Below are 22943 nucleotides of genomic sequence, written 5' to 3'. Positions count from 1 at the left end.
TCCTGTCCTTTCCATTGCCAGAAGTGACTGTATTCCTGCTCTCTCTGCTCAAGTGAACAGAAGATTTCAAATAAAGCAATGAATTCCATTGTTTACGGCTTTGTGCATCCTTAAGTGTAATGCGCGATCCGTCGACATTGTTGTGAGTATGGGTCCTTGATTATATTGGGAAGCGGATCAAATCTGCTCAGTGCGGATCTCGAAGAACTCCTCTTCGTTGCCGCGCCGGCTGACTATAAGCCTGCGGATGCCGTTCACCCAGCAGCCGCGCACGAACATGTTCACCAGCAACGTGCCCTCAAACACCGCCGAGTTCATGTATTTTACTGTTGCTGAGAAGTCGATTGCTTTGCTTGAGCCAGCTGTTGTTTGTGTGTATGTGTGTGTGTGAGAGACACAGAGAGAGAAACAAAGTACAAATTCAATGCCTCTAGCTCTCACTTGACTTGTCTTATATTTTTCGGCCAGTCCTGGGCCTTGGACTCAGGGCCTGAGCACCATCCCTGGCTTCTTCCTGCTCAAGGGTAGCTTACTCTGCCACCTGAGCCACAGCACCCCTTCTGGCCGTTTTCCACATATGTGGTGCTGGGGAATCGAACCAAGAGCTTCATGTGTAGGAGGCAAGCACTCTTGCCACTAGGCCATATTCCCAGCCCCTCACTTGGCTTTTCTGCCCACAGTGGTTCTCTACCACTTGAGCCACAGCTCTACTTATGGCATTTTGGTGGTTTGGGGGGAATAAGGGTTTCTCAGACTTTCCTGCCCAGGCTAGCTTTGAACAATGGTGACTCTCAGATCTCAGCCACTTGAGTTACGAGGATTATAGGAATGAATCACCAGCATGTGGGTAGTCTCGCATCAAGAAAGAGCAAAACCTTTTATATAAGTCTTTCTATTTGAATCATTTTTCATTTCTTTTGAGATATTTAGGATTAGAAGTAAAATAAATAAGCATTTAGCTGCTATAAAATAAAAAATGATAGCTCTCTGGTGGGATCTTACAAGAGTATAGGCCCCCCAAAGGGTGAGCATTTCATTGGAACTTTGGCATCACAAAATTTGTTTGTGTTTAGTGGCATCTTATATTATATAATAATGAAAAATTGAGAAAGTATATGAGATCACACAAAAGATCACACAAATCCACACAAACAACCGTGCCCAGGATTCACACAGGACAAAGAATAAATGGCACCACTTCCCAGTGCGTGGATGGAATTGAAAGAACTATGGCCCATGTAAATATCCAGAGAAGTCTCATTTGGAGAAAAAAAAAACTAGTAATAAAATTAACACAGTTCTTCTGCATCCTCACTAAATTAGCAGGAATATCACTGTATCACTTCATTCAACAGATTTACAAGAATAAAACATCTTATACTTGGGAGAGGTTGCAATTTGTAATGTCAAATAGAAAATTACTAAGCATAACAGACTGGAGAAAATGCAACTTACGATGAAAATAAATATAAATTACTTAACCTCGAGACATAAATGAATGGGAAGTTAGAAGATTCATTAAAGATATGTGATTTAATATTGATTTTGCAAGGCAAATATATATGTATATGTTTATATATATTATTTTATTCTTTTCTTGCCTTCAAAGATATTTTCTTTAGTCAAACTCAAAAGATCTGTCAGATAGCAAAAATAACAAGAAGTTCCATGTCATAAGTAAATTGTTACATTAAAATAAAGACTGAATTTAGTTCACTAAAATTATTGAATTGTAGAATTATTAACTTACACTTAGTATTAATCAGCAAACTTTAAAAATATTTTTATTATCTGTAAGTAGTTGTACAAAGAAGTTGTCGTTTGCTAAAGTAGTTATGAATTTAGTGTATTTTGATCAATGTCACCTAGGTCTTAGAATGAGTGCATCAAATGTCACCTCTTAGAATGAGTGTACTGAATATGTGCCATGTATCCAAGAAGCTATGGATCTTGTTCTGTGTCTGCAACAGTACTTCCACCTCTCCACTCAGATTTTGCTAATGTTTCTCCTATTGTTCATTCAAGTGATTTAATTTTGATTATTGATTTCCTTGACAACTGATGCCGTGTTGATATATTTGTTTTTCCTATGAGACCTAGTGATTTATCTCAAGCCTAACAACCATTTCTTTTTTTGTTTTTAGCTTTTATATTCTTGGATCTGCCTAAGCAATCTTTTCTTAATAAGTATTATGAATGCTTTCATGTCCTCGCACAGTTGATCCTGGTGTCAGGCCGTCTCCTGGGGAAGGGCTCCAGGCAGTGCTCCCCTTGCCCCGAGCCGCCCTGACCTTCCTCACGCACCGCCGCCGGGGCGCAGGGGTCACCTAGGCCGGGTTCAGACCGACGCCCAGTGTTGGGTGTTGGGCTCTGAGTTCCCTGCCCTCTCCCCCCGCCCCCCCCCCCCCCGCATTTCAGGGCAGCCCAGTTCCTGAGGAAGATGGCCGACCCCCAGTCCATCCAGGAATCGCAGAACCTCTCCATGTTCCTGGCCAACCACAACCGCATCACCTAGGTGAGGACACACGGGCCCTGGCCAGCTCCTCCGCCCTCCCTCCCTCCCTCCCGCCCTCCCGCCCTCCCGGCCCCAGGCCCCCTGCCCTGGCCCTGTAGAGCGTGAGTCCAAGCAGGACAACCTCGTGGCCCACCGTGACGCCACAGGCAACCTCGGGGCCTCGCCCCCCCCCCCCCATCTGGCTCTGCGGGTCTGAGAATCGGCCTCGTATCCGGCAGGCTGCATGAGGCTGACCAGCCCCGCGGTTCAGGAAACCGGGGTGTGCTCCGGCACCCCTTTCCCGGGCCCCGCCCGCACGGCCGCCCCTGGCCTGTTTTGCCCCGCCCAGCTCGATCCGCCCTGTGTCACCTCACCTTAGGCAGGCACCCTCAGGTCTACCTGCGCACCCCCAAGCCAACGGGCGGGGAGGGGGCGTCCTGCAAGTTCTGGGGCTCTGAGGGCCCGGACCCCTGACCCAAAGGGCTCGGGAAGGGCGGCGGGGGCACCTCAGACCCTGCCCCCCCCCAGGAGCTGTGTCTGCCCTGTGGGGCTGTGGCAGGGTGGAGACCCCAGCCGCCTCTGCTCCCCACACGGCCCGGCCTGAGGAGACCTAGAGGAGATGGGGAGCACGTGTGCATCCTCCCAGCGGGGCGAGTGCCGCCCTGCGTCCTCCATCGCAACCAGGGCTGGGTGTGCAAAGGCCCAGGGGGGACCGACCAGGGGCCTGACGGGCGGGTGGGTGGCGCGGGCTGGCGTGCGGGCTCCGGTTCCCCCGGGGGGACACAGCCGTGGGTACCCTGGGCTGGCTGGCTGTGCCCAGCCCTGGGCGTGGGTGCGAGGGGGGGGATGCCGGGCCCGTCTCACCGGAGGGTGGCGCTGTGGTCCAGTGTCTCCACCAGCAGCTGGAGGTGATCCCGGGCTACGAGGAGCTGCTGGCCGACATCGTGAACATCTGCGTGGATTACTACGAGAACAAGATGTACCTGACGCCCAGCGAGAAGCACATGCTGCTCAAGGTGGGCCGGGGGGGGGTCCCTGCCACGTCCTCCTCACCCCTCCCCCCTCCTCCCCCCTCCTCCTCCTCCTCCCCCTCCCTCCTCCTCCTCCCTCCTCCCCTTCCTTCTGGTCTCCTTCACCTCTACGGCTCCTGGTAGTGAGTTCCTATGCCAGCAGGGGGCGCCAAGCCCTAAACAAAAAGGTCCCCATGCTGGTCCTGCAGAGCAAGATGCTCCCGGGCCAAACAGGAAGTGATCCTTACAGCTTCCTGTCCGCGCCCCTCAAGTGTCCCCCGAGAAACAGAGGCACGTGGGGACGTGACATTCCCACGTCCCCATAGTGGGCCGGACCCTCCACACTTGAGCTCTGCGTTTAAAAAAAAAAATGTTTTAGAAAAACGAGTTCTCTTTCAGTGGATAACTAAAGGGACTGAAGTGTTAAGAATTGTCACACACACACACACACTCACACTTCTCAGGCATCTTGGGGCTTCCTCTCAAGGACCTAGATGGGCACATTTGGCGCACAGACCCTGCGCTGGGTCTGTCGAGTGACCGTCGCTGAGGCTCAGCTGTGTGACTTGGCCAGGCTCTGGAACCTCTGTGTGTCTCGGCTTCCCGTCTGTAGAATGGGGCTCTTGCTTTGAACTTGACTCACAAGAGACGATGCTTGTTCTAAAGTCATTGGCCCAGTGATTAGGGCTCTGGAAATGGGCACCATAGTGATGTGCTAAACTTCCAGTTGGAAGGAGCCTGGCATTTCCTGTCCTTATTTGAGGATGCATAGAATGTGTCGGGGGGGGGGAGGGAGGGGGTTCACAGCCCCATGGCGATGACGGCATCTGCTCTCTGCCCCGTCCTGCCCTAGGTGATGGGCTTCGGCCTCTATCTGATGGATGGGAACGTCAGCAACATTTACAAGCTGGATGCCAAGAAGAGAATCAACCTTAGCAAAATCGACAAGTTCTTCAAGGTCAGCCACTAGCCGGGGCCATGGACAGGCCGGCCCGGTCACACCCAGGACCCCTTTGGGGAAATTGTGGGCTTTGTCAGGTGGACAGGCACTCTCAAGACAGGAAGGGGAGGGGAGAGGAGAGGAGGGGAGGGGAAAGAAGAGGAAAAGAGAGGAGGGGAGAGCTGAGATGAGAGAAGGGGGGAGGGGAGAGGAAGGAAGAGGAGAGGGGAAGGAAGGGGGAGGGCAGGAGAGGAAAGGAAAAAGGAGGGGAGGAGAGGAAGAGAGGGGAGGGGAAGAGAGGAAGAGGAAAGAGAGAAGGAGAGGGGGTGGAGGGGAAGGATAGGAAGGGGAGGGGAGAGGAGGGGTGTATCGGAGCTGCCCTAGGCAGAGGGGGTATCACCGGCCCACGAAGGCCTCGGCACGCAGCTGGATTCTGCTGGGCGTCTAACTGCCGCTCCCGCCTTTCCCGCTCTCCCTGGCCGGAAGTCCTTGCCCACCTCCAGGGAACCGTGCGCTAGTGCCCGGTAGAAACCAGAGCTCTTGGGAGGAGGGCCAAGGACTGGATTAGAACTCAAATCCCAGGTGGCAAAAGCCCCTCACGGGCACACACACACACACCATCAGCTTCGGCGCCCCCAGATCTGGCCTCCTCACCCCAGATCGTTAGAGAAGAAGAAGAAGAAGAAGAAGAAGCTCAAGCAAACCTTGGAGGGTTGTACACGGTGCGGGCTTGTTTGGCACGGAGATCTGGGGTGCAAAGGCACTGGAGGCCAGGAGGCCGAGCCTGGGCCTCGCTACAGCTCTGAGTCACCGGGCGAGCAGCCGTGGGGCGCGGCGTGGCGTGGCCGGGCTGTTCTTCAAGACAGAACATTGCCATTTCTCCAGCCTGCACTGGGGGGGGGGGGGACTCCCCACAGACAGGGCCAGGCTTCCCGGGGGCCCAGTGGTCCGGGGCTTTGGGCAAAGCTCTAGATCTCCCTGGAGCTCAGTTTCCCCAGTACTCCCCAGATTTAGCAGGATTCTGCGGTGTGAGCCCAGGGATCTAATCCTGCTTCTGGCCAGAAAGCGTGTGTAAGGATCCGCGGCTGATGCGAGGGGGTTCGCAGCATCACCGCAAAGTCCCAGGGCTCCTGAGCGGGTGTGGATAGCGGGTGTTGGGGGGGGGGGGTCAGGTTCTAGTGCTGGAGAGGCCGGGGGTGAACACCGGCGCCTCCCTCCTCACCTCGGCTTGCTCCGCCCTGTCTTTCCTTTGTCAGTCTTGGGGCTTGAACTCCGGGCCTGGGGGCCCTGTCCCTGAGCTCCTTTTGCTCATGGCTAGCCATCTGCCACTTGAGCCACAGCTCCACTTCCGGCTCTTTCTGAGACGTGTGGTAGCGATGAGCGTCTCCCAGGCTTTCCTGCCCCAGCTGGCTCTGAACCGGGATCCTCCGATCTCAGCCTCCTGGGTCGCTAGGATGTCGGGTGCGAGCCGCCCGCTGCCCAGCGAGGGGCTTCGGGGTTCAGGCTCGGGCTGCTTAGAAGAGCGAGGCGGGCTGGAGCCGGGGGAAGGACTTGGCCGGGGGTCCTGTGGGGGTCCCCCCCACCCCCCCCCGGCCTGCGGGCGCGTCTCACCGCCGCCTTCGCTTCTCTTGCAGCAGCTGCAGGTGGTGCCTCTGTTCGGGGACATGCAGATCGAGCTGGCCAGATACATTAAGACCAGCGCTCACTACGAGGAGAACAAATCCAAGTGAGTGCGTGCCGTAATGTCTCTCGGCGTCCTCGACAGTGCCCAGCCCTGGGCCGGGGGCCGGGGGGCCGCTTCAGCCCCCCCCTCCTCCCCAGAGCCCCGGCACCGCCACCGGCTCGGCGGCGACCAGCCCCAGGCGCTCCGACTCCTTTGCCCGCTGCCGTCCACCCGGCTCTAAAGGGCTCGGAGCACTGGCCACGCCCCTCGGCCCGCTCAGCGCCCGGGGGCGCCCTGGAGGGGGGCATCGGAGAGAGAGACGCCCTCCCCCGGCTCAGGTTGCGTGGCCACGCAGTAAGTAGGGGGTAGCGCGTGGGTGGGGGCGTCGCCGGGCACCGGGGCCCCAGTGCCCGCCGGCCGGGGCGGCTCCATCGGGCCTCGGGTGGAGGAAGCCCGGCCCCGCCCCGCCCCCCGACACGAGCGGCCGTGGCTCACGCCCGTCATCCCAGCCACTCGGGGCGCTGCGATCTGAGGAGGGCGGTTCAAAGCCAGCCCAGGCAGGAACGCGCGTGAGACTCGTTATCTCCAGTTCGTCTCAGGAAAACCCACAAGCGGCGCCGTGGCTCCGCTGGTGGAACACCAGCTCCGAGCACAAAAGCGCGGGGACGGTGCCCAGGCCCCGAGTTCAAGCCCCAGAACCAGCACAAGCGAAGGAACTAAAGACACTCGCAGGGGGTCTCGGCCCCCCCCCCCAGCCCGGAGCCCTGCCGCTGGGACCCCAGGACAGGGGGGGCTGGCGGCCTGTGGAGGAGCCGGGACCCCCTCCCGCCCTCTCCCTGCCTGGCTACCGGGCCACCTGCAGCCAGGCCCGGAGACGCGGGTTCGAGTGTGCCCATCCCTACAGAAGTAGCGTGCAAGTGCAAAGAAGTCCCTGGCCGCTCTGCCCCTCGGTGCCGAGCGCTGGGCTCTCCCCCGCTCCCTGTCGGGGCCCGGACCCCAGCACTGGGCGGAGGAAGGGGAGCGAGGGGCCCCTTGTCCCCCCACCCCCACCCCGTCCTTCTGCTGCTCAGCCTGGCTTTCCTAGTGGCATCTTCCCGCGGGGAAGGGGGAGGACGGGGGAGGGGGGCGGGCAGGAGGCGCCCACCTGGGCTCCTTGCTCCAGTGCCAGCTCTTCCCACCTCTAGGAAGTACGACGCGGGCACACGCGCACGCACGCACGCACACGCGCACCCCTCGGCTCTGTGTGGAACGGGCGCGTGTAGCTGGGCGTCCATCTGACGGAGCGGGGGCGGGGCGGACGCCAGGCGGCCCCACGAGGGCCAGGCAGGAGGAGCGGGGAGGGAAACTGAGGCACAGCCTCTTCGTTAGTGGCGGGAAGAGAAGGGGAGGAGGGAGAGGGCACGGGCTGTGGTGTGTGCGTGTGTGTGTGTGTCTCGCAGACGCTGGTGCCCGGGCTGGCCTTCAGCTGCCATCCTCACTCTCGGCCCCCGAGCAGCCGGGTTACAGGTGCGAGCCGAGCCCTCCTTGGAAGTCTTTTGGGCAAGCGCTTGCTGGGGTGGCCGCCCACCTCCCCCCTCGGAGAGGGGTTCCCCCCCCCCCCAACGCTGCGGTCTCCCCCCCCAGGTGGACCTGCACCCAAAGCAGCATCAGCCCCCAGTACAACATCTGCGAGCAGATGGTGCAGATCCGGGACGACCACATCCGCTTCATCTCCGAGCTGGCCCGCTACAGCAACAGCGAGGTGAGCAGGGCGCTGGGGGGGGGGGGGGGGGGGGGGGGGGGGGGGGGGGGGGGCCGGGGCCTGGTCACTGGCACACGGTGAGCCGGGGGACACCGTCCTGTCCCCACCCGCGTGTCCAGGGAAACCGCTTTGAATGCGCACGGTCTGCACGCGTGCGTGCGTGCATGTGTGTGTGTGTGTGTGTGTATCCTGGGGCTTGAACTCAGTGCCTGGGACGTTTCACTGATTAATGGGAGATAAGAGTCTCATAGCCCCCCCCCCTTTTTTTATTGGTCTGGGCTGGCTTTGAACCAGGATCCTCAGATTCTCATCTATCCATCCATCCATCCATCTATCTATGGAAACAAGATCAGTCCGCAAACCTAAGAGATAAGGTAGCTCTGCAAAAGGAGAAGCTGGCCCTGCCCAGCCGCCTGGAGTTTGGGCGCTCAGGCCTGCTGGGCTTCTGGCTCTTCTCTTGATCTGTTGATGGATAAACAGGCCCCTCCTCAGCCCCCTGACTGCGGAGGCCCCCCCTCCCCCCCCCCCCCGCGCTCACTGCTGCCACCCTGTGGCCAGCGGCGGGCATTTCTGTCTGATCATAGAGCAAGCAAGGTACAGACCTTGAAATGGGGTCGGCCCGACAGATGCGGCAGGGTGGAGGTCAAACCAGGGGCCCACACCTACTGCTAGCCTGCCTGCGTGCTTCCCTGCCCGCCTCCTTCCCTTTCCTTTATCCTCTTCCCCCCCTCCCTCCCTCCTCTCTCTCTTCTTTCCTCCTCTCTTCCTCCCTTCCTTTCCAGGGATCAAGCCCAGGTCCCCCCCCTCACTCGAGTGAAGCCCCCAGACCCAAGCCTTCAGCTTTCTTAGCAAGTGTGTCCATCCGCCATACGGCCCTGATCGCTTTGACCTCGCAAGCCGGGGCCGGCTGCTTCCTAGTGAGGGCTAGCGGATGTAGGGAGCGCCTTCAGAAGCCCGGTCCTCCCGTCCCGGCGGGAGTTCTGATCCTGCAACGGTTCCCAACTGGACACGGGCGAGCCCCCGAGCATTCGGCAGGGAGGAAGCGGGCTGAGCTCCCACGAGCCCCAGGTGGCTGTGCTCACCCCCGTGGATACTAGCCTTGCCTCCGTGTGCACTTAGACCCTTGACTGTAAACGAAATAACACATACAATACACATCGTAGTGTGTTTAATAAGCAGCACGAGCAATAATGTGTCACCATGCATATTTAAATGTATGCCACATGTTGCTTATATAGAATTCTGTGCTGCAATGTGCGTTGTATAGGATGTGTAACAAATCACGCACGTATTTGACTTACTGCACGCGCAGAGCTGCTGTGACTACCGCGTGGGAGAAGTTCAGCTAACATGCAGTGTAACCCCGTCCCTGCGCGTGGGCGCCATTGTGTATGGTGAACTCACCACTCAGCAGCACAAACACGGGCCCGGTGTGCCAGCCCATGGGCGCGGGGCGTTTGCGCGGGGAGGAGGGCTGAGAGTCTCACCCGGTCTGTAAAGACTGACAGATCCCAGCGAGCATCGCGAGGGACGACCGCCTGCCACGTGGGGGCCACGTACGTGGCCGTGTTTCATTGCGGCATATTCCACAAGCCAAAAGAGGTTTGTGTGACATCCACCGTCGTGGCTTGCGATGGGCATTTGCTAGGAAGGAGAACCAAGACACGGGATTCGCTGGATCGCCACATTTGCCGCCGGTGCACCGGTGGCTCACGCCCCAATCCTAGCGACCAGGAGGCTGAGACCGGAGGATCTCAGTTCGAAGCCAGCCCAGGCAGGAAAGTCTGCCAGCCTCTCATCTGCGGTGCACCACCAAAAAAAAAAAAAAGCCAGAAGTGAAGCTGTGGGTCCAGGGGTAGAGCACGAGCCTTGAGCACCACATAAAGAATAAAGCCCGGACACGGTGCCCGGGCCCTGCTGAGGTCAGGCGTCGCGCGTGCGGTTGGCGAAGGCTGAGGGTCTCTGCCCTGCTTCCCAGGTGGTGACCGGCTCGGGGCTGGACAGCCAGAAGTCGGACGAGGAGTACCGGGAGCTCTTCGACCTGGCGCTGCGGGGCCTGCAGCTCCTATCCAAGTGGAGTGCCCACGTCATGGAGGTGGTAGGTGGAGGCCCGGGTCATGGAGGTAGAGGTTGGGGTCCTTTTCCCTTTTGCCCATGGCTGGTGCTCTACCCCCGGGGGCCACGCCTCCAGCCCAGGTTTTTGCTGGCTCATTGGTGCTTCTGCTCTCGACGTCCAGCGTTCCTTACAAATAAGATTGTGTGGTGTGTGGTCTTTCGTACCTGGCTTCTTCCTTTTCTCTTTCTGTCAGTCGTGGGGCTTGAACTCAGGGACTAGGCATTGTCCCTGCGCTCTTTTGCTCATGGCGCTCTACCACTTGGAACCACCGCACCACTTCTGGTTTTCTGGTGGTTCACCGGAGATAAGAGGCTCACGGACTTTCTTGCCCGGGCTGGCTTTGAACCACCATCCTCAGGTCTCAGCCTCCTGAGTCACCAGGATGACAGGTGTGAGCCACCGGTGCCTGGCTACCTGGCTTCTTGTAGTTCCCTCAGTCAAGGTTCAGGACCTTTTCCTTTTGGGGGGCTGGTAATATTCCACGGTACGGGGTTTGTCTCGCGCCTGGCACCGACAGGCTCCCTTGGTGGTTCCCCCCTCTCCTCTAGTACTCTTGGAAGCTGGTTCACCCCACAGACAAGTTCTGCAACAAGGACTGCCCGGGCACGGCGGAGGAATACGAGAGAGCCACGTGCTACAACTACACCAGTGAGGAGAAGTTCGCCTTCGTGGAGGTAGGCGCCGACCCGGTCCCGAACCCTGGCCACAGGCCACGGCCCTCGGTGCTCCGCCCACCGCGACGGCATTGTCCCCTGTCCATCAAGCGTCATCTCTTTTGGTCAAAAGCCGTCACTCAAGCCGGGCGCCGGTGGCTCCCGCCTGTCCTCTAAGCTACTGAGGATGCTGAGATCTGAGGATCACAGTTCAAAACCAGTCCTGCCCAGGAAAGTCCCTGAGACTCCTACCTCCAATGAAACACCAGTAAAGCCAGAAGTGGAGCTGTGGCTCAAGTAGTAGAGTAAAAAACAAAACAAAAAGCTCAGGGACAGTGCCCAGGATCTGAGTTCAAACCTCAGGACACACACACACACACGCACACACAGAGTTGTTATTCAGAAACAATTAGAGATTCATCTGGTCCTCAAAAACCCAATAGATGTTATTTACTCTACTGGAAAAATGGGCTGAAAGAAAACCAGCAGCAAAAAGAAACACCGAGTAGCTGAAGCAGATCTGAACTCCTCAGGCAAAGACACATTTGCCACCCCTTCTCCTCTGGCTTTGTGCTGGTTCGCTGGGAGATTCGTGGCTCGGTGAGAGGTTCGTGGACTTCCCTGCCCGGCTGGACATTGAACTGTGATCCTCCAGACTTCCGCTTTCTGAGTCTCTGGGATTACAGGCATGAGCCACCGGCGCCTGGCACCCAATCTTCCTATTCCTTGACACAAGCAGTTGCACGTATTTATGGGGTCCACCCAGTGCATAATAATAAGATAGTGATAAGATGCTAAGACGGGGCGCATGGAACAATTGTGGCCTCTTGGGTGTATTGGAGTCCTCTCAAGTAGTGCTTTTTTTTTTTTGCCAGTCCTGGGCCTTGAACTCAGGGCCTGAGCACTGTCCCTGGCTTCTTTTTGCTCAAGGCTAGCACTCTGCCACTTGAGCCACAGCGCCATTTCTGGCCGTTTTCTGTATATGTGGTGCTGGGGAATCGAACCCAGGGCTTCAAGTATACGAGGCAAGCACTCTTGCCACTAGGCCATATCCCCAGCCCCCAAGTAGCGCTTTTGAAGTGATGCAGTGTTGTTGTTGGTGGAGGTGTTGGTGGTGATGGTGGTGGTGATAGTGGTAGTGGTGGTGGTGGTGATGATGGTTGTGGTGGTGTTGATGGTGGTGGTGGTGATGGTATTGATTGTGATGGTGGTGATGATGATGGTGAGGGTGGTGGTGGTGATGATGGTGTTGATGTTGATGGTGGTGAATGTGGTAGTGGTGGTGATGGTGATGATGATGGTGATGGTGATGTTGGTGATGATGGTGGTGGTGGTGGTGATGATGGTGTTGATGGTGGTGTTGGGGGTGGTGGTGATGGTGGAAATGGTGGTGGTGGTGATGGTGGTGATGATGATGGTGGTGGTGATAGTGGTAGTGGTGGTGATGATGGTGGTGGTGATAGTGCTGTGATGATGGTGGTGATGATGGTGATGGTGGTGATGGTGGTAGTGATGGTGATGGTGGTGGTGGTGATGGTGATGGTGGTGGTGATGGTGGTAATGGTGATGGTGGTAGTGATGGTGATAGTGGTGGTGGTGATGATGGTGTTGCTGGTGATGGTGGTGATGGTGGTGGTGTGGTGGTGATAGTGATAGTGGTGGTGATGTTGGTGATGGTATTGATTGTGATGTTGGTAATGGTATTGATTGTGATGGTGGTGATGGTGATGATGGTGATGGTGGTGGTGGTGATAATGGTGTTGATGGTGATGGTGGTGATGATGATGGTGGTGATGGTGGTGGTGATGGTGATGGTGGTGGTGATGGTGGTGGTGGTGGTGATGGTGGTGGTGGTGATGGTGGTGGTGGTGATGGTGGTGGTGGTGATGGAGATGGTGGTGATGGTGGTGGTGTAGTGGTGGTGGTGGTGGTGATAGTGATAGTGGTGGTTATGGTGGTGATGGTATTGATTGTGATGGTGGTGATGGTATTGATTGTGATGGTGGTGATGGTGATGATGGTGATGGTGATGATGGTGATGGTCGTGGTGGTGATGGTGTTGATGGTGATTGGGGTGATGGTAGTGGTGATAGTGGTAGTGGTGTTGATGGTGGTGGTGATGGTGATGGTGGTGGTGATGGTGGTGGTGGTGGTGGTGATGATGGTGATGGTGGTGGTGGTGGTATTGATGGAGATGGTGGTGATGGTGATGGTGGTGGTGATGGTGGTGGAGATGGAGGTGGAGAGAAGGGAGCAGAACGCCAATTCTCCTTTTGTCCCCTCCTGGGGGCGTGGTGGTGGGCGGCGGCTGGCCAGGGTGCCGGGGACCCGGCGGGCCTCACCCCGCTCCGTGCCCATGCAGGTGATCGCCATGATCAAAGGCCTGCAGGTGCTCATGGGCCGCATGGAGAGCGTGTTCAACCAGGCGATCCGGAACACCATCTACGCCGCCCTGCAGGACTTCGCGCAGGTGACCCTGCGGGAGCCGCTCAGGCAAGCCGTGCGCAAGAAGAACGTCCTCATCAGGTGCGTCTCGGGGACCCCTCCACCGAGGGGGGCGCGCCAGACTCAGCCAGTGTCCCGGCCGGCCTGCGCCCCCACACAGCCCCGCTCCCAGCGCCGGCTTGCATGCGCGTGAGTCAGGTGCCCCCCGCCACCAGGCCTCGGTTTCCCTCATCTGTAAAATGGGTACGATGAAGCCGGGCGCTGGTGGCTCAGGCCTGGAATCCTCGCCGCACAGGAGGCGGGGATCCGAAGATCGCGGTTCCAAGGCGGCCTGCATAGGGGACCCCACGAGACTCTGATCCCCAATTAACTACCCCCCCAAAAAAAAGCCATCAGTGGAGCTGTGGCTCAAGTAACAGCATTATTAGCCTTGAGGGACAGAGCCCAGGTCCTGAGTTCGAGCCCCCCCACTAATAAAAAAAATGGATATGATGGCACCACTGCCCCCACCCTCCCTCCCCACGGCCCCCCGTCACCCCGGGGCTCAATGGAGGGGTCATGGGCGCCATTGAAACACCAGTGCCACACATTTTACCGGGCTCCCCGCAGTGCCTTCCGCCCCCGACGCCCAGGGGCCCCTGGGGGGGGCAGCATCTCTGGAGAGAGGGGACAGGAAGTTGCCCCACCCGCCCAGCCTCCTTCGGGTGCTGAGCCCCCCTCCCCCCGCCCCCCAGCGTCCTGCAGGCCATCCGCAAGACCATCTGCGATTGGGAGGGTGGGCGTGAACCCCCCAACGACCCCTGCCTGCGAGGAGAGAAGGACCCCAAAGGGGGCTTCGACATCAAGGTGCCCCGCCAAGCCGTCGGGCCCTCCAGCCCCCAGGTGAGCAGCTCCGGCCGGCCCGCCCCACCAGTTCCCTTCCACCAATGCTGGATTCGATAGAGGAAAGGACGCCGCTGCTCTGAGACTCAGGAGACCTGGGTTCTAGTCCCCGACCTCCTGTGTGACCTTGGCCATGTTGCACAACCTCTCCGGGCCTCAGTTGTCCGGTCTGACCCATGGGGTTTACACCGCTTCCAGTGTTACATCTGACAGGCCCACCCCATCCCCGCCCCCCCCCCCAGCCCCGGGGAATCTCCACGTGCCCCTCTCCTGTGTGGCCCCGGAGGCGCTGTGTGGTCTCGGGCCAACGCCCGGGCCTCTCTGGGCTCTGTCTTCGTTGGTTACCAGCTTGCTGCTGCCTTCCCCCCCCCCAACTTCCCCTCAGCCACAGGGACACGCACCCCTTCACCCCACCAAGAAAGTCACATGATCAGCCAGGTGTAGCCCTGCATACTCAGGAGGCCGAGATCTGCAGCAGATCAGGGTTCAAAGCCACCCCCTCCGCAGGAAAGCCTCATGAGACTCTATCTCCAATGCAACCACCACAAAGCCGGAAGCAGAGCTGTGGCTCGGATTGGTAGGGCGCTAGCCCTGGACGAAAACAGCGGCGGGGCAGCGCCCAGGCCCTGAGTTCAAGCCCCAGGACTGTCACACACACACACACGTGCGCACACACACACACACACACGTCCACTGAAGTCTCTCATCCTCCAAGGAGGAAAGCTGAATTCCTTCCTCGTCTGGGGGTCCAGGGTCCCTGCGCTCTCTGTGGGGCTTGGGGAAGCAGGGACTTCCGGCTGTGCAGGCCCCGGGTCGTGTGCGGGGGGGCCCCCACTTGATGACACCTCTAAGCCTCTCTCTGTGAGCCTGTCTGGTGCTCCCCCCCCCCGCGTGTGTGTGTGTGTGCACGTGTCAGACAGGGCGGGTGCGGTGGGCAGGTTTGGCGTAGCTTTCCTTGGCGTCCAGCCTCCAGCCAGTGTGAACCAGTATAGCCTGAACCCCAAGTCCTGTGGGGATCCTAGAATCAGAGCATCTTGGGAGGGAGAGGAGGAGGAGGAGGAGGAGGAGGAGGAGGAGGAGGAGGAGGAGGAGGAGGAGGAGGAGTGGGAGGAAGGAGGAGAGGATGGCAAGGGAGAGAAAAGGTGGGGGAGATCTGTAAGGACGCTGCCAGTGGGGAAGGTCCATTTGGGGAGCGCCCCCCCCACAGGTTAGGAAGGCACAGATGTGCTCCATGAGCTCTGCCACACCGGGAGTTGCCCCGAGAGAGAGAGAGAGAGAGCGTACAGTCACCCCATTTCCCAGATGGGAAAACCGAGGCCCAGATAGGGCAGGTGACTTGTCCGAGTCACAGGTGAATCTGGACGGAGTGGGACAAGAACCCAGGTCTCCTGACTCCCGCCCGGGGCTCCGCCCTCTCCCCCCCCACTCCCCGGGGGCCCCCTGCCTTCTGCCCTGGTGCACAGGTGGAGGGGGAGAGGCCGACCCCGCCCTGGTCCCCGTCGGTCAGTGCTCGCAGCAGGTTAGAGCCAGCGTTTCCGTCGTTAGCACAGGGGTTCGCTCCTCAGGCCCAGTGGGCGGGCTCTCCCCGCGGTGAGGAGCCCCCCCACCCGGGAGGCGTGTCCCCCCCGGGTGTCGTGGAGACATGGCAGGCAGGACGGTGTGGTGCAGGAGTGCTGGTCGGCTGGAGAGTCTCGGGCCACCCCAGCATGGCGACGTCTTCCCGTTGTATACAATGCCTCTTGCTTTTCTCTCTCTCTCTCTCTCTTTCTCTCTCTCCCTCGTCCCTGTCTCTCCTGCCCTCCCTCCCACCCCCCCTTTCCTCCTCTCCCGTTGTGTCTTAGGCCTGCCAGTGGTCCCCGAGGGCTTTGTTTCACCCCACTGGTGGCACACAGGGCCGAAGAGGCTGCCGATCCCTGGTATTACGGCCTGCTGGCGGGGTTGGGTCGGGTCCCCACTGGGGGGGGCAGCAGAATGGAGCCCCCTCCCGCCCCCCTCCGGCCCTCAGATTCAATGGTGTGTGGAAAGGTGTAGATCATAGCAGAGAGAACAGTCTCCCGCTGCGCCCGTGCCCCGAGCACGCTGGGCGCGCTGTATGAAAGCGGGAGTTCCCTGTCTGTCTAGTAGTGTCCTGTGTAAGTACTGGTGTTAAGTACTGGTGTCAATTGAACACCGGGGAGGCAGGCCGTGCCCTGCGGCTCCGGGCCACCGGGGGGCGCTGTCACTCACGTGCCCATTCAGGAAGCAGGATTGGCAACCGGCGGTGGTTGGTCGGTTGTGGAGGGGAGGGAGGCTGAAGGGGGGAGGGGTGCCACTCTTGCTGTGATCTTACCCCATCGGGGCAAATCTGAGATGGCGTCTGGTCCACCTCCTCGCTCGTTAGCTGACACAACTGGAGCCCCGAGAGAGGCCTGTACTCCTCTAAGGTCACACAGCAAGTCGGGAAGACCACCTGGCCTTGAACCCAGGTCTTCTGATTCCCAGCACAGTGTTCCACCCCATGGGGTCACCCCGGGGAAGGAAGGGGTGACCACAGTGACAGACCACGGGGGGTCTCCCCTGATTCCACCACGGGGGCCAAGCCGGGCAGTGTTGCCTCGAGCTGCGTGGGCATCAAGAAGAACTTCCTTCCCAGCTGGCCAGTGGCCCTCCTGGAGGTTTTCACAAGGGCTGCGGTGTGGCGCCCATCCCCCATGGCGCCAGGCCCCGGACGGCGCCCGTGGACACACACACACACACACACACACACACACTTCCAGATCACTTCTCCACCTAGACAGTTCTTAGGAAGGAAGGAAAGACAGGACGTCAGATCATACAAATAACCTTGAAAAAAAAAAAAAACCTTTCCCCAGGGTGGAGGCCCAGCCTTGGGCCTCGACCTTGACGTTGACCTTGTCCTCTCTCTCTCTCTTTCAAGCTGTACATGGTGCGCACCATGCTCGAGTCGCTCATCGCGGACAAGAGCGGCTCCAAGAAGACCCTGCGGAGCAGCCTGGACGGCCCCATTGTGCTGGCCATCGAGGATTTCCACAAGCAGTCCTTCTTCTTCACCCATCTGCTCAACATCAGCGGTGAGTCCCAGAAAACACGCCCGCACACCCCCGAGGTCCTAGGTGGAATCTGGACCGTGGGGCTGGATCTGTCCGGGAGTCATTTATGGCGAACGGATCCGGAAGTCCTCAGGGAGGAGGGATGGGACGGGGGACCAAGCTAGAGGTCAAGCAGGGCAGAGTGGGCTGACTAACCACCCAGGCGCCTCGCCGTTTTTCCCCAGGCCGGCTCCCACCGCCGTCCTCTATGCCTCGTGCTTGGGTGGAAGCCAGCACCCCCGGCTTCCTGGTTGAGATGAGGTCTTGCTCACCTGTGCCTGGGCCTTGGCCTTGAATCCTGATCTGGCCCCATCTCGGCCTCCGTGAGGAGCTGAGATTACAGCCGTGGCCTACCACGCCTGGCTCTAGATGCATTTTATACACAAGGGAGGGGGGGAATGATCCCACAAGCCCCCCCTCCTCGCCCCCCTCCCCCCCAGGCCCTGTTGCCACCTCGGAAGTGCAGGGTGCCCCCTGAGGGTGCTAGGCTTGCCCTGTGCCTTCAAGCACCAGTGACCGGGATCTGAGAAGAGCCTGCGGACCCAGCACCCCATGGCGGGCGGGAGCCATGGCTCCAGCGCCCTCCCCGAGGTGACCCCGCACCCCACCCCTCCCTGTGTTCGCAGAAGCGCTGCAGCAGTGCTGTGACCTCTCCCAGCTCTGGTTCCGAGAGTTCTTCCTGGAGCTCACCATGGGCCGGCGCATCCAGTTCCCCATCGAGATGTCCATGCCTTGGATTCTGACAGACCACATCCTGGAGACCAAGGAGCCTTCCATGATGGAGTGAGAGGCGGGACCTGGGCTGCGGGGGCGGGGGCCTGGGCTGCGGGGGCGGGGCCTGGGATGCGGGGGCGTGGGCCTGGGTGGCAGGGGCGGGTCTGAAAAGCAGGAGGCGGGGCCTAGGCCTCAGGGGGCGGGGCCTGGGCTGCAAGGGCAGGTCTGAAATGCAGGAGGCGGGGCCTGGCCCTTGGGGGCGGGGCCTGTCTCTTGGGGGCGGGACCTAAGATGCAGGAGCTGGGCCTGGCACACAGGGGCGTGGCCTGGTCTGCAGGGGCGTGGCCTGGTCCACGGGGGCGGGGCCCAGGCCGCTGGGGCGGGGCCTGGGCTGCAGAGGAAGAACGGGCTCCTTTGCCTCCGCCTTGGCCGGCGAGGCTCCGGGACTGGGGTCTGCCCGCCGGTCGGGTGCCCGTCTGCAGCTCTGCGGGCAGCCACTCCGGCAGCCACGCGGGGGACATAGTCAGCCCCCGGGGGAGGAAGGCAGGACCCCGACCTGAGCCTTCCATCCCAGGCCCATTTTTGCAGGCTGTGGTTTGGCTGGGCGCCTTGGGTCTCTGGAGTCATTCCTCACGACCCGGAGGCGGGGCCCAGGGGGGCCGTGGGGGGCGGGGGGTCCCGTGGGGTCACCGCCGCCCCCCTCTCCCCCTCAGGTACGTCCTCTACCCGCTGGACCTGTACAACGACAGCGCCTACTACGCGCTGACCAAGTTCAAGAAGCAGTTCCTGTACGACGAGATCGAGGCCGAGGCGAGTGACGAGCCACGCCCCCTTGTCATCGCTGTCATCATCATCATCACTGTTATCATTATCATCATCATTATGATTATCACAGACAGACAAACACACACACATACACACACACACACACACACCAGGGCCTCGTGCTGTTTGCATAAGGCGATCACTCTGGGGCTGAGGGCCTGACAGGGAAAGAATCAGGGGTGAACCCTCCCCCTACCCTCCCCCTCTCACCCCCCGCCCCCCCAAGTGTGCCTTTGCATCCCCCCTGCAGCCGCGGCCCCGTCTGTGGAAAGCTTACCACTGTCTCTCTCTGGCTTTGGTCACTGCGTCGGAGGCGGCACAGTCCACGGCGGCGATCGCCACGCAAACCTCCGGTGTTAACAAGCCAGAGCGGTTTATTTAATCCAAGGTGGTTTTTTTTCTGATGGGGAGGGCGGCCAAAGGAGCCTTTATATTTCTAACTATGTCATTATAATCAGATTTGCAAAGCAAAGTAAAAAAAAAAAAAAGCAAATATCAAAGAACAGGGTTAGAAAAAAAAAAACCAAGATGGTCTATGGGCAGTGATGGAGGCGGGTAGCTGGAGGGGACGAGCCCAGTGAGTGAGTACACAGCCCGGGAAGCTTCCCATCCCTTCCCGCACAGGCTGCGAGTCAGGGGTCAGCTGAAGAGCAGAACCCTGGGGGGGGGGGGGGGGGGGGACGGGGGAGGGGGAGGGGCTGGTTCCTTATTGAGCTCTGCGTGACTTGGTGTGTGCACACCAGTCCTGGGGCTTGAACTCAGGGACTCCATCACGCTCTCATTATTTGCCTTTTCACTCAAGGCTGGTGTGCTGCCACTTGAATCCTAACTTACTTTCCTTCTGGCTTTTGAGTGGTTTGTTGGACATAAGAGTCTCACAGACTTAGTCCTGCCTGGGCTGGCTTTGAACCACAATCCTCAGATCTCAGCCTCCTGAGTAGCTAGGGTGACAGGCGTGAACTTTGCTCTGTTAACTGAGCACCGTGATTACAAGGGGTAAACGGACTTGCCTGGACACAGACTCCCTCCCTCTTTCCTTTCCTTCCTCCCTCCCTTCCTTCCCCCTTCCCTCCTTCTTTCCTCTCCTTCCCTTCCTTCCCTCCCTCCTTCCTTCTTTCCTCCCTTCCTCCCTCCCTCTCTTCTCCTCCCCTCTCCTTTCTCTCTTTCTTTTCTTTTTTCCCCTTTTCTCTATCAAAGCTGTCATGCAGCCCAGAACACTCTTGGGGTAAGCCGGCCCGAGCTGCCCAATCCCCGGCCCTCGAGTGAGTGTGACAGCAGGCCGGGCGCTGCCGTGTTGACATTCCCTGCTTCCCTCCGCAGGTGAACCTCTGTTTTGATCAGTTTGTCTACAAGCTGGCGGACCAGATCTTTGCCTACTACGAGGCCATGGCGGGCAGGTAGGAGAGCCAGGCTGAAGGCAGCCATCTTTCCCAACACCGTGTCTAGAAGGCATGGCTCCCTGCTCCCCCCTTGGCGAGGAAAAAGGGGGCAGAAATGGTGCTCACTTCATGGGGCAGAGAGAAGCGGACAAGAGCAAAGATACGCAGAGGCAAGGAAGTTTCTGTAGTGTCTCATGAAGAAAGGCTTATGGGAAACGGTAAATAGGTGATTACGGGGAGCGGAGCTGGAAAGGCAGTGTGAAAAGAAAGCAGTATGTTCCAGGAAACTGCAGGCAGAAGCGATTTCCTGTGCAAAGTCACTGGCAGAAATAACAAAAATTGTAGAGCCTGCCTGCCTGCCTGGTTTGGGGGGGTTCGGGTCGGTTGTTGTCCCGCCCGCAGCCACAAGAGGGCACTGCGAGGAGATGGGAGGGGAAGAGATCAGCACTGATGATGCATTTAGCTATTTAGCCTGGGAGGAAGGAAAGGAAGGGAGAAAGGGAGGAAGGAAAGGAGGGAGGGAGAGGAGGAGGGAGGAAGGAAGGGTTTCAAGGTAACTGCAAGGTAATTTGCTGACCTTTTTTTTTCTTTGTCATTGTTGTGGGGCTTGAACTCAGGGCCTGGGCGCTGTCCCTGAGCTCTTCAGCTCAAGGCCGTTGCTCTTCCACTTTGAGCCACAGCACGGTGGTTCGTTGGAGATTAAGAGTCTCACGAGGACTTTTCTGCCCAGGCTGGCTTCAAACCACGATCCTCCGATCACAGCCTCCTGAGTAACTAGGATGACAGGCGTGAGCCACCGCCGCCCGGTGAATTCCCGGGATTTAAGAACCCTGAGGACAAATTCACAATTTTTCCGTCAGCACCGAAGTGCGGGTGAATGCCACCAGCCGTGCGTGCGCACACAGACGATGTGAATGGGAAATGCCGTGCCGTGCGTGTGTGCACATGTGTGTGTGTGTTTGAACGTTGTGTGTATGTACACCCTCGGAGCCTCACACTCTGGCTCAGCTCTTTCGCTCAGGACTGGCGCTCCACCACATGAGCCACACCTCCACCCCCGGCTTTTTGCTGAGGAGCTGTAAATGCAAGTCTCCTGGAGCTGTGTCCCCCAGGGTGGCTTCAAGCCACCATGCTCCAATCTCGGCCCTGTGAGTCGCTAGGATGACAGGTGTAAGCCACCGGCGCCCGCCCCTCTGCATCTAGAATGTTCCCCGGGTGATACTAAGCATAGACTCCATCATGTTACGATATATGAATAAATAAAAGAGGCAAGTGGCCCATCTGTAACCTGGACTTTTTTTTTTTTTTTTTTTTTCTGTTCTGAGCTCCTGGCGGGATCTAAGGGTCTGCGGAGAGAGAAGGCAGTGGATAGAACCCCGTGTGGGGCCAGGCAAGGGGGGTGCTATCTACCAGGGTGTTCAGTGGGTCTGTTTCACCCTGGTCCTTTCCAGCGTCCTCTTGGACAAACGCTTCCAGGCCGAGTGTAAGAATTATGGCGTCATCATCCCGTACCCGCCCTCCAACCGCTACGAGACGCTGCTGAAGCAGAGACACGTGCAGGTATTGGGGGGGGGGGGCTCTAGAGAAGATGGCGCAGAGCTGCAACGTCGGGGGGTGTGCCAGGGAATTGCCCAGTGGCAGGGGGGGGGGGGGAGTCCCAGGCCCAGGTAAATCCTAGTGCAAACCTTACAGGCTTGGCTACGTGATAGGGTTCCCCTGCCATCCCCGCTTGCCCCGGGAGATCAGGAACCCCCAAACCTAAGCTGCAGAGCCCCACTTTCTGCCCATTGCCATAGCCCAAGTGAAATAACAAGAAAATAAAACTCTTCATTTAATGGAAAGTTTTTGTTTGCATGACATCCATCACCCACGATGCATTATTGATGTCCATGTTGGTTAGCTAAGGTTCAGCTCTCTGACATAAAAATTTTTAGCGAAGAGAAAATGCACAGGATGGGTGGTGACAGGCTGGGAGAAGAAGACGGTTTAGCAGTCTTGATCTTCTATTACCTTTTCGTGGTGTTGTTGCAGGAGCTTGATCTCAAGGCTTCAGCAGTTCTCTGGAGGACTCCCCCCCCCCCCCAGTACAAAGCTTAGCACAAAACCTGAGCAAATTCCTTTAAGATTGGAGGCCTGGGTAGCCGCTAGGCGAGTGTCATAAAATGTGATCTTTCGTTTTCACGCAGTTTGCACGCTGGGCTCACCTCACGCCGGCTTCTCCATGCAGAATGCCTTGGGATCGAACCAAGTAACTCAGAGCATGGAGGAGAGCGATGGCCTTCACCGGGAATGAGGTGGTAGCTGAGATTTGTGGAGCTCCTGTTCAAACCCGGGAGGACGGGCGGGCGGGTGGGCGGGCGGCCCGGGCCGTGCTGGGGTTGGGGGGGGGGGGGGACACGGAATTCTCCTTTACATTCTGAGGGGCAGGGACGCGAGTGTGGACCTCTGGGCAAAGCCACGCGCGGGGCCGCCCATGAGATGGCATGGACAGGGAGGCGGAGATCAGAGGGTCTTGGTTCGAAGCCAACCCGGGCAGGAAGGTCCAGGAGAGCCTCAGCCCGCGGCGCACCCGGCTCAGCAGGAGCTCGGGGCCAGAGTTCAAGCCCAGCCAAGGTGCCCAGGGACAGGAGCGCTGCTGGATCCTCCCCAGAGGCCAGGAAGGAGCAGCGGCTGGGTCTTCCCCAGAGGCCACGACGGGGCAGCTGCTGGATCCTCCCCAGAGGCCAAGAAGGAGCAGCTGCTGGATCCTCCCCAGAGGCCAGGACGGAGCAGCTGCTGGATCCTCCCCAGAGGCCAGGAAGGAGCAGCTGCTGGATCCTCCCCAGAGGCCAGGAAGGAGCAGCGGCTGGGTCTTCCCCAGAGGCCAGGAAGGAGCAGCGGCTGGGTCTTCCCCAGAGGCCACGACGGAGCAGCTGCTGGATCCTCCCCAGAGGCCAGGAAGGAGCAGCTGCTGGATCCTCCCCAGAGGCCAGGATGGAGCAGGGGCTGAGTC

General features: G+C 58.9%; 1 protein-coding gene across 1 annotated transcript; it reads left to right on the top strand.

The window, feature by feature from the left end:
• Nucleotides 1-1229: 1229 nt before the first annotated feature.
• LOC125345407 (cytoplasmic FMR1-interacting protein 2-like) lies at nt 1230-22244 on the top strand. The gene is made up of 16 exons (XM_048337583.1): nt 1230-1238; nt 3382-3510; nt 4358-4462; nt 6079-6170; nt 7731-7848; nt 9827-9946; nt 10513-10638; nt 12980-13143; nt 13797-13944; nt 15786-15860; nt 16862-17015; nt 17660-17816; nt 18461-18608; nt 19893-19969; nt 21403-21511; nt 22179-22244. The coding sequence occupies exons 1-16, from the start codon at nt 1230-1232 to the stop codon at nt 22242-22244; spliced, it is 1797 nt and encodes a 598-aa protein (XP_048193540.1).
• The last annotated feature ends 699 nt before the right edge of the window (nt 22245-22943 follow it).

Source organism: Perognathus longimembris, unplaced genomic scaffold (assembly GCF_023159225.1).
Source record: "Perognathus longimembris pacificus isolate PPM17 unplaced genomic scaffold, ASM2315922v1 HiC_scaffold_5660, whole genome shotgun sequence".
In the NCBI taxonomy this organism is placed as follows: Eukaryota; Metazoa; Chordata; class Mammalia; order Rodentia; family Heteromyidae; genus Perognathus; species Perognathus longimembris.
Note: the sequence above shows the minus strand (reverse complement) of the source record. Positions and strands in the feature narration are given on the sequence as shown.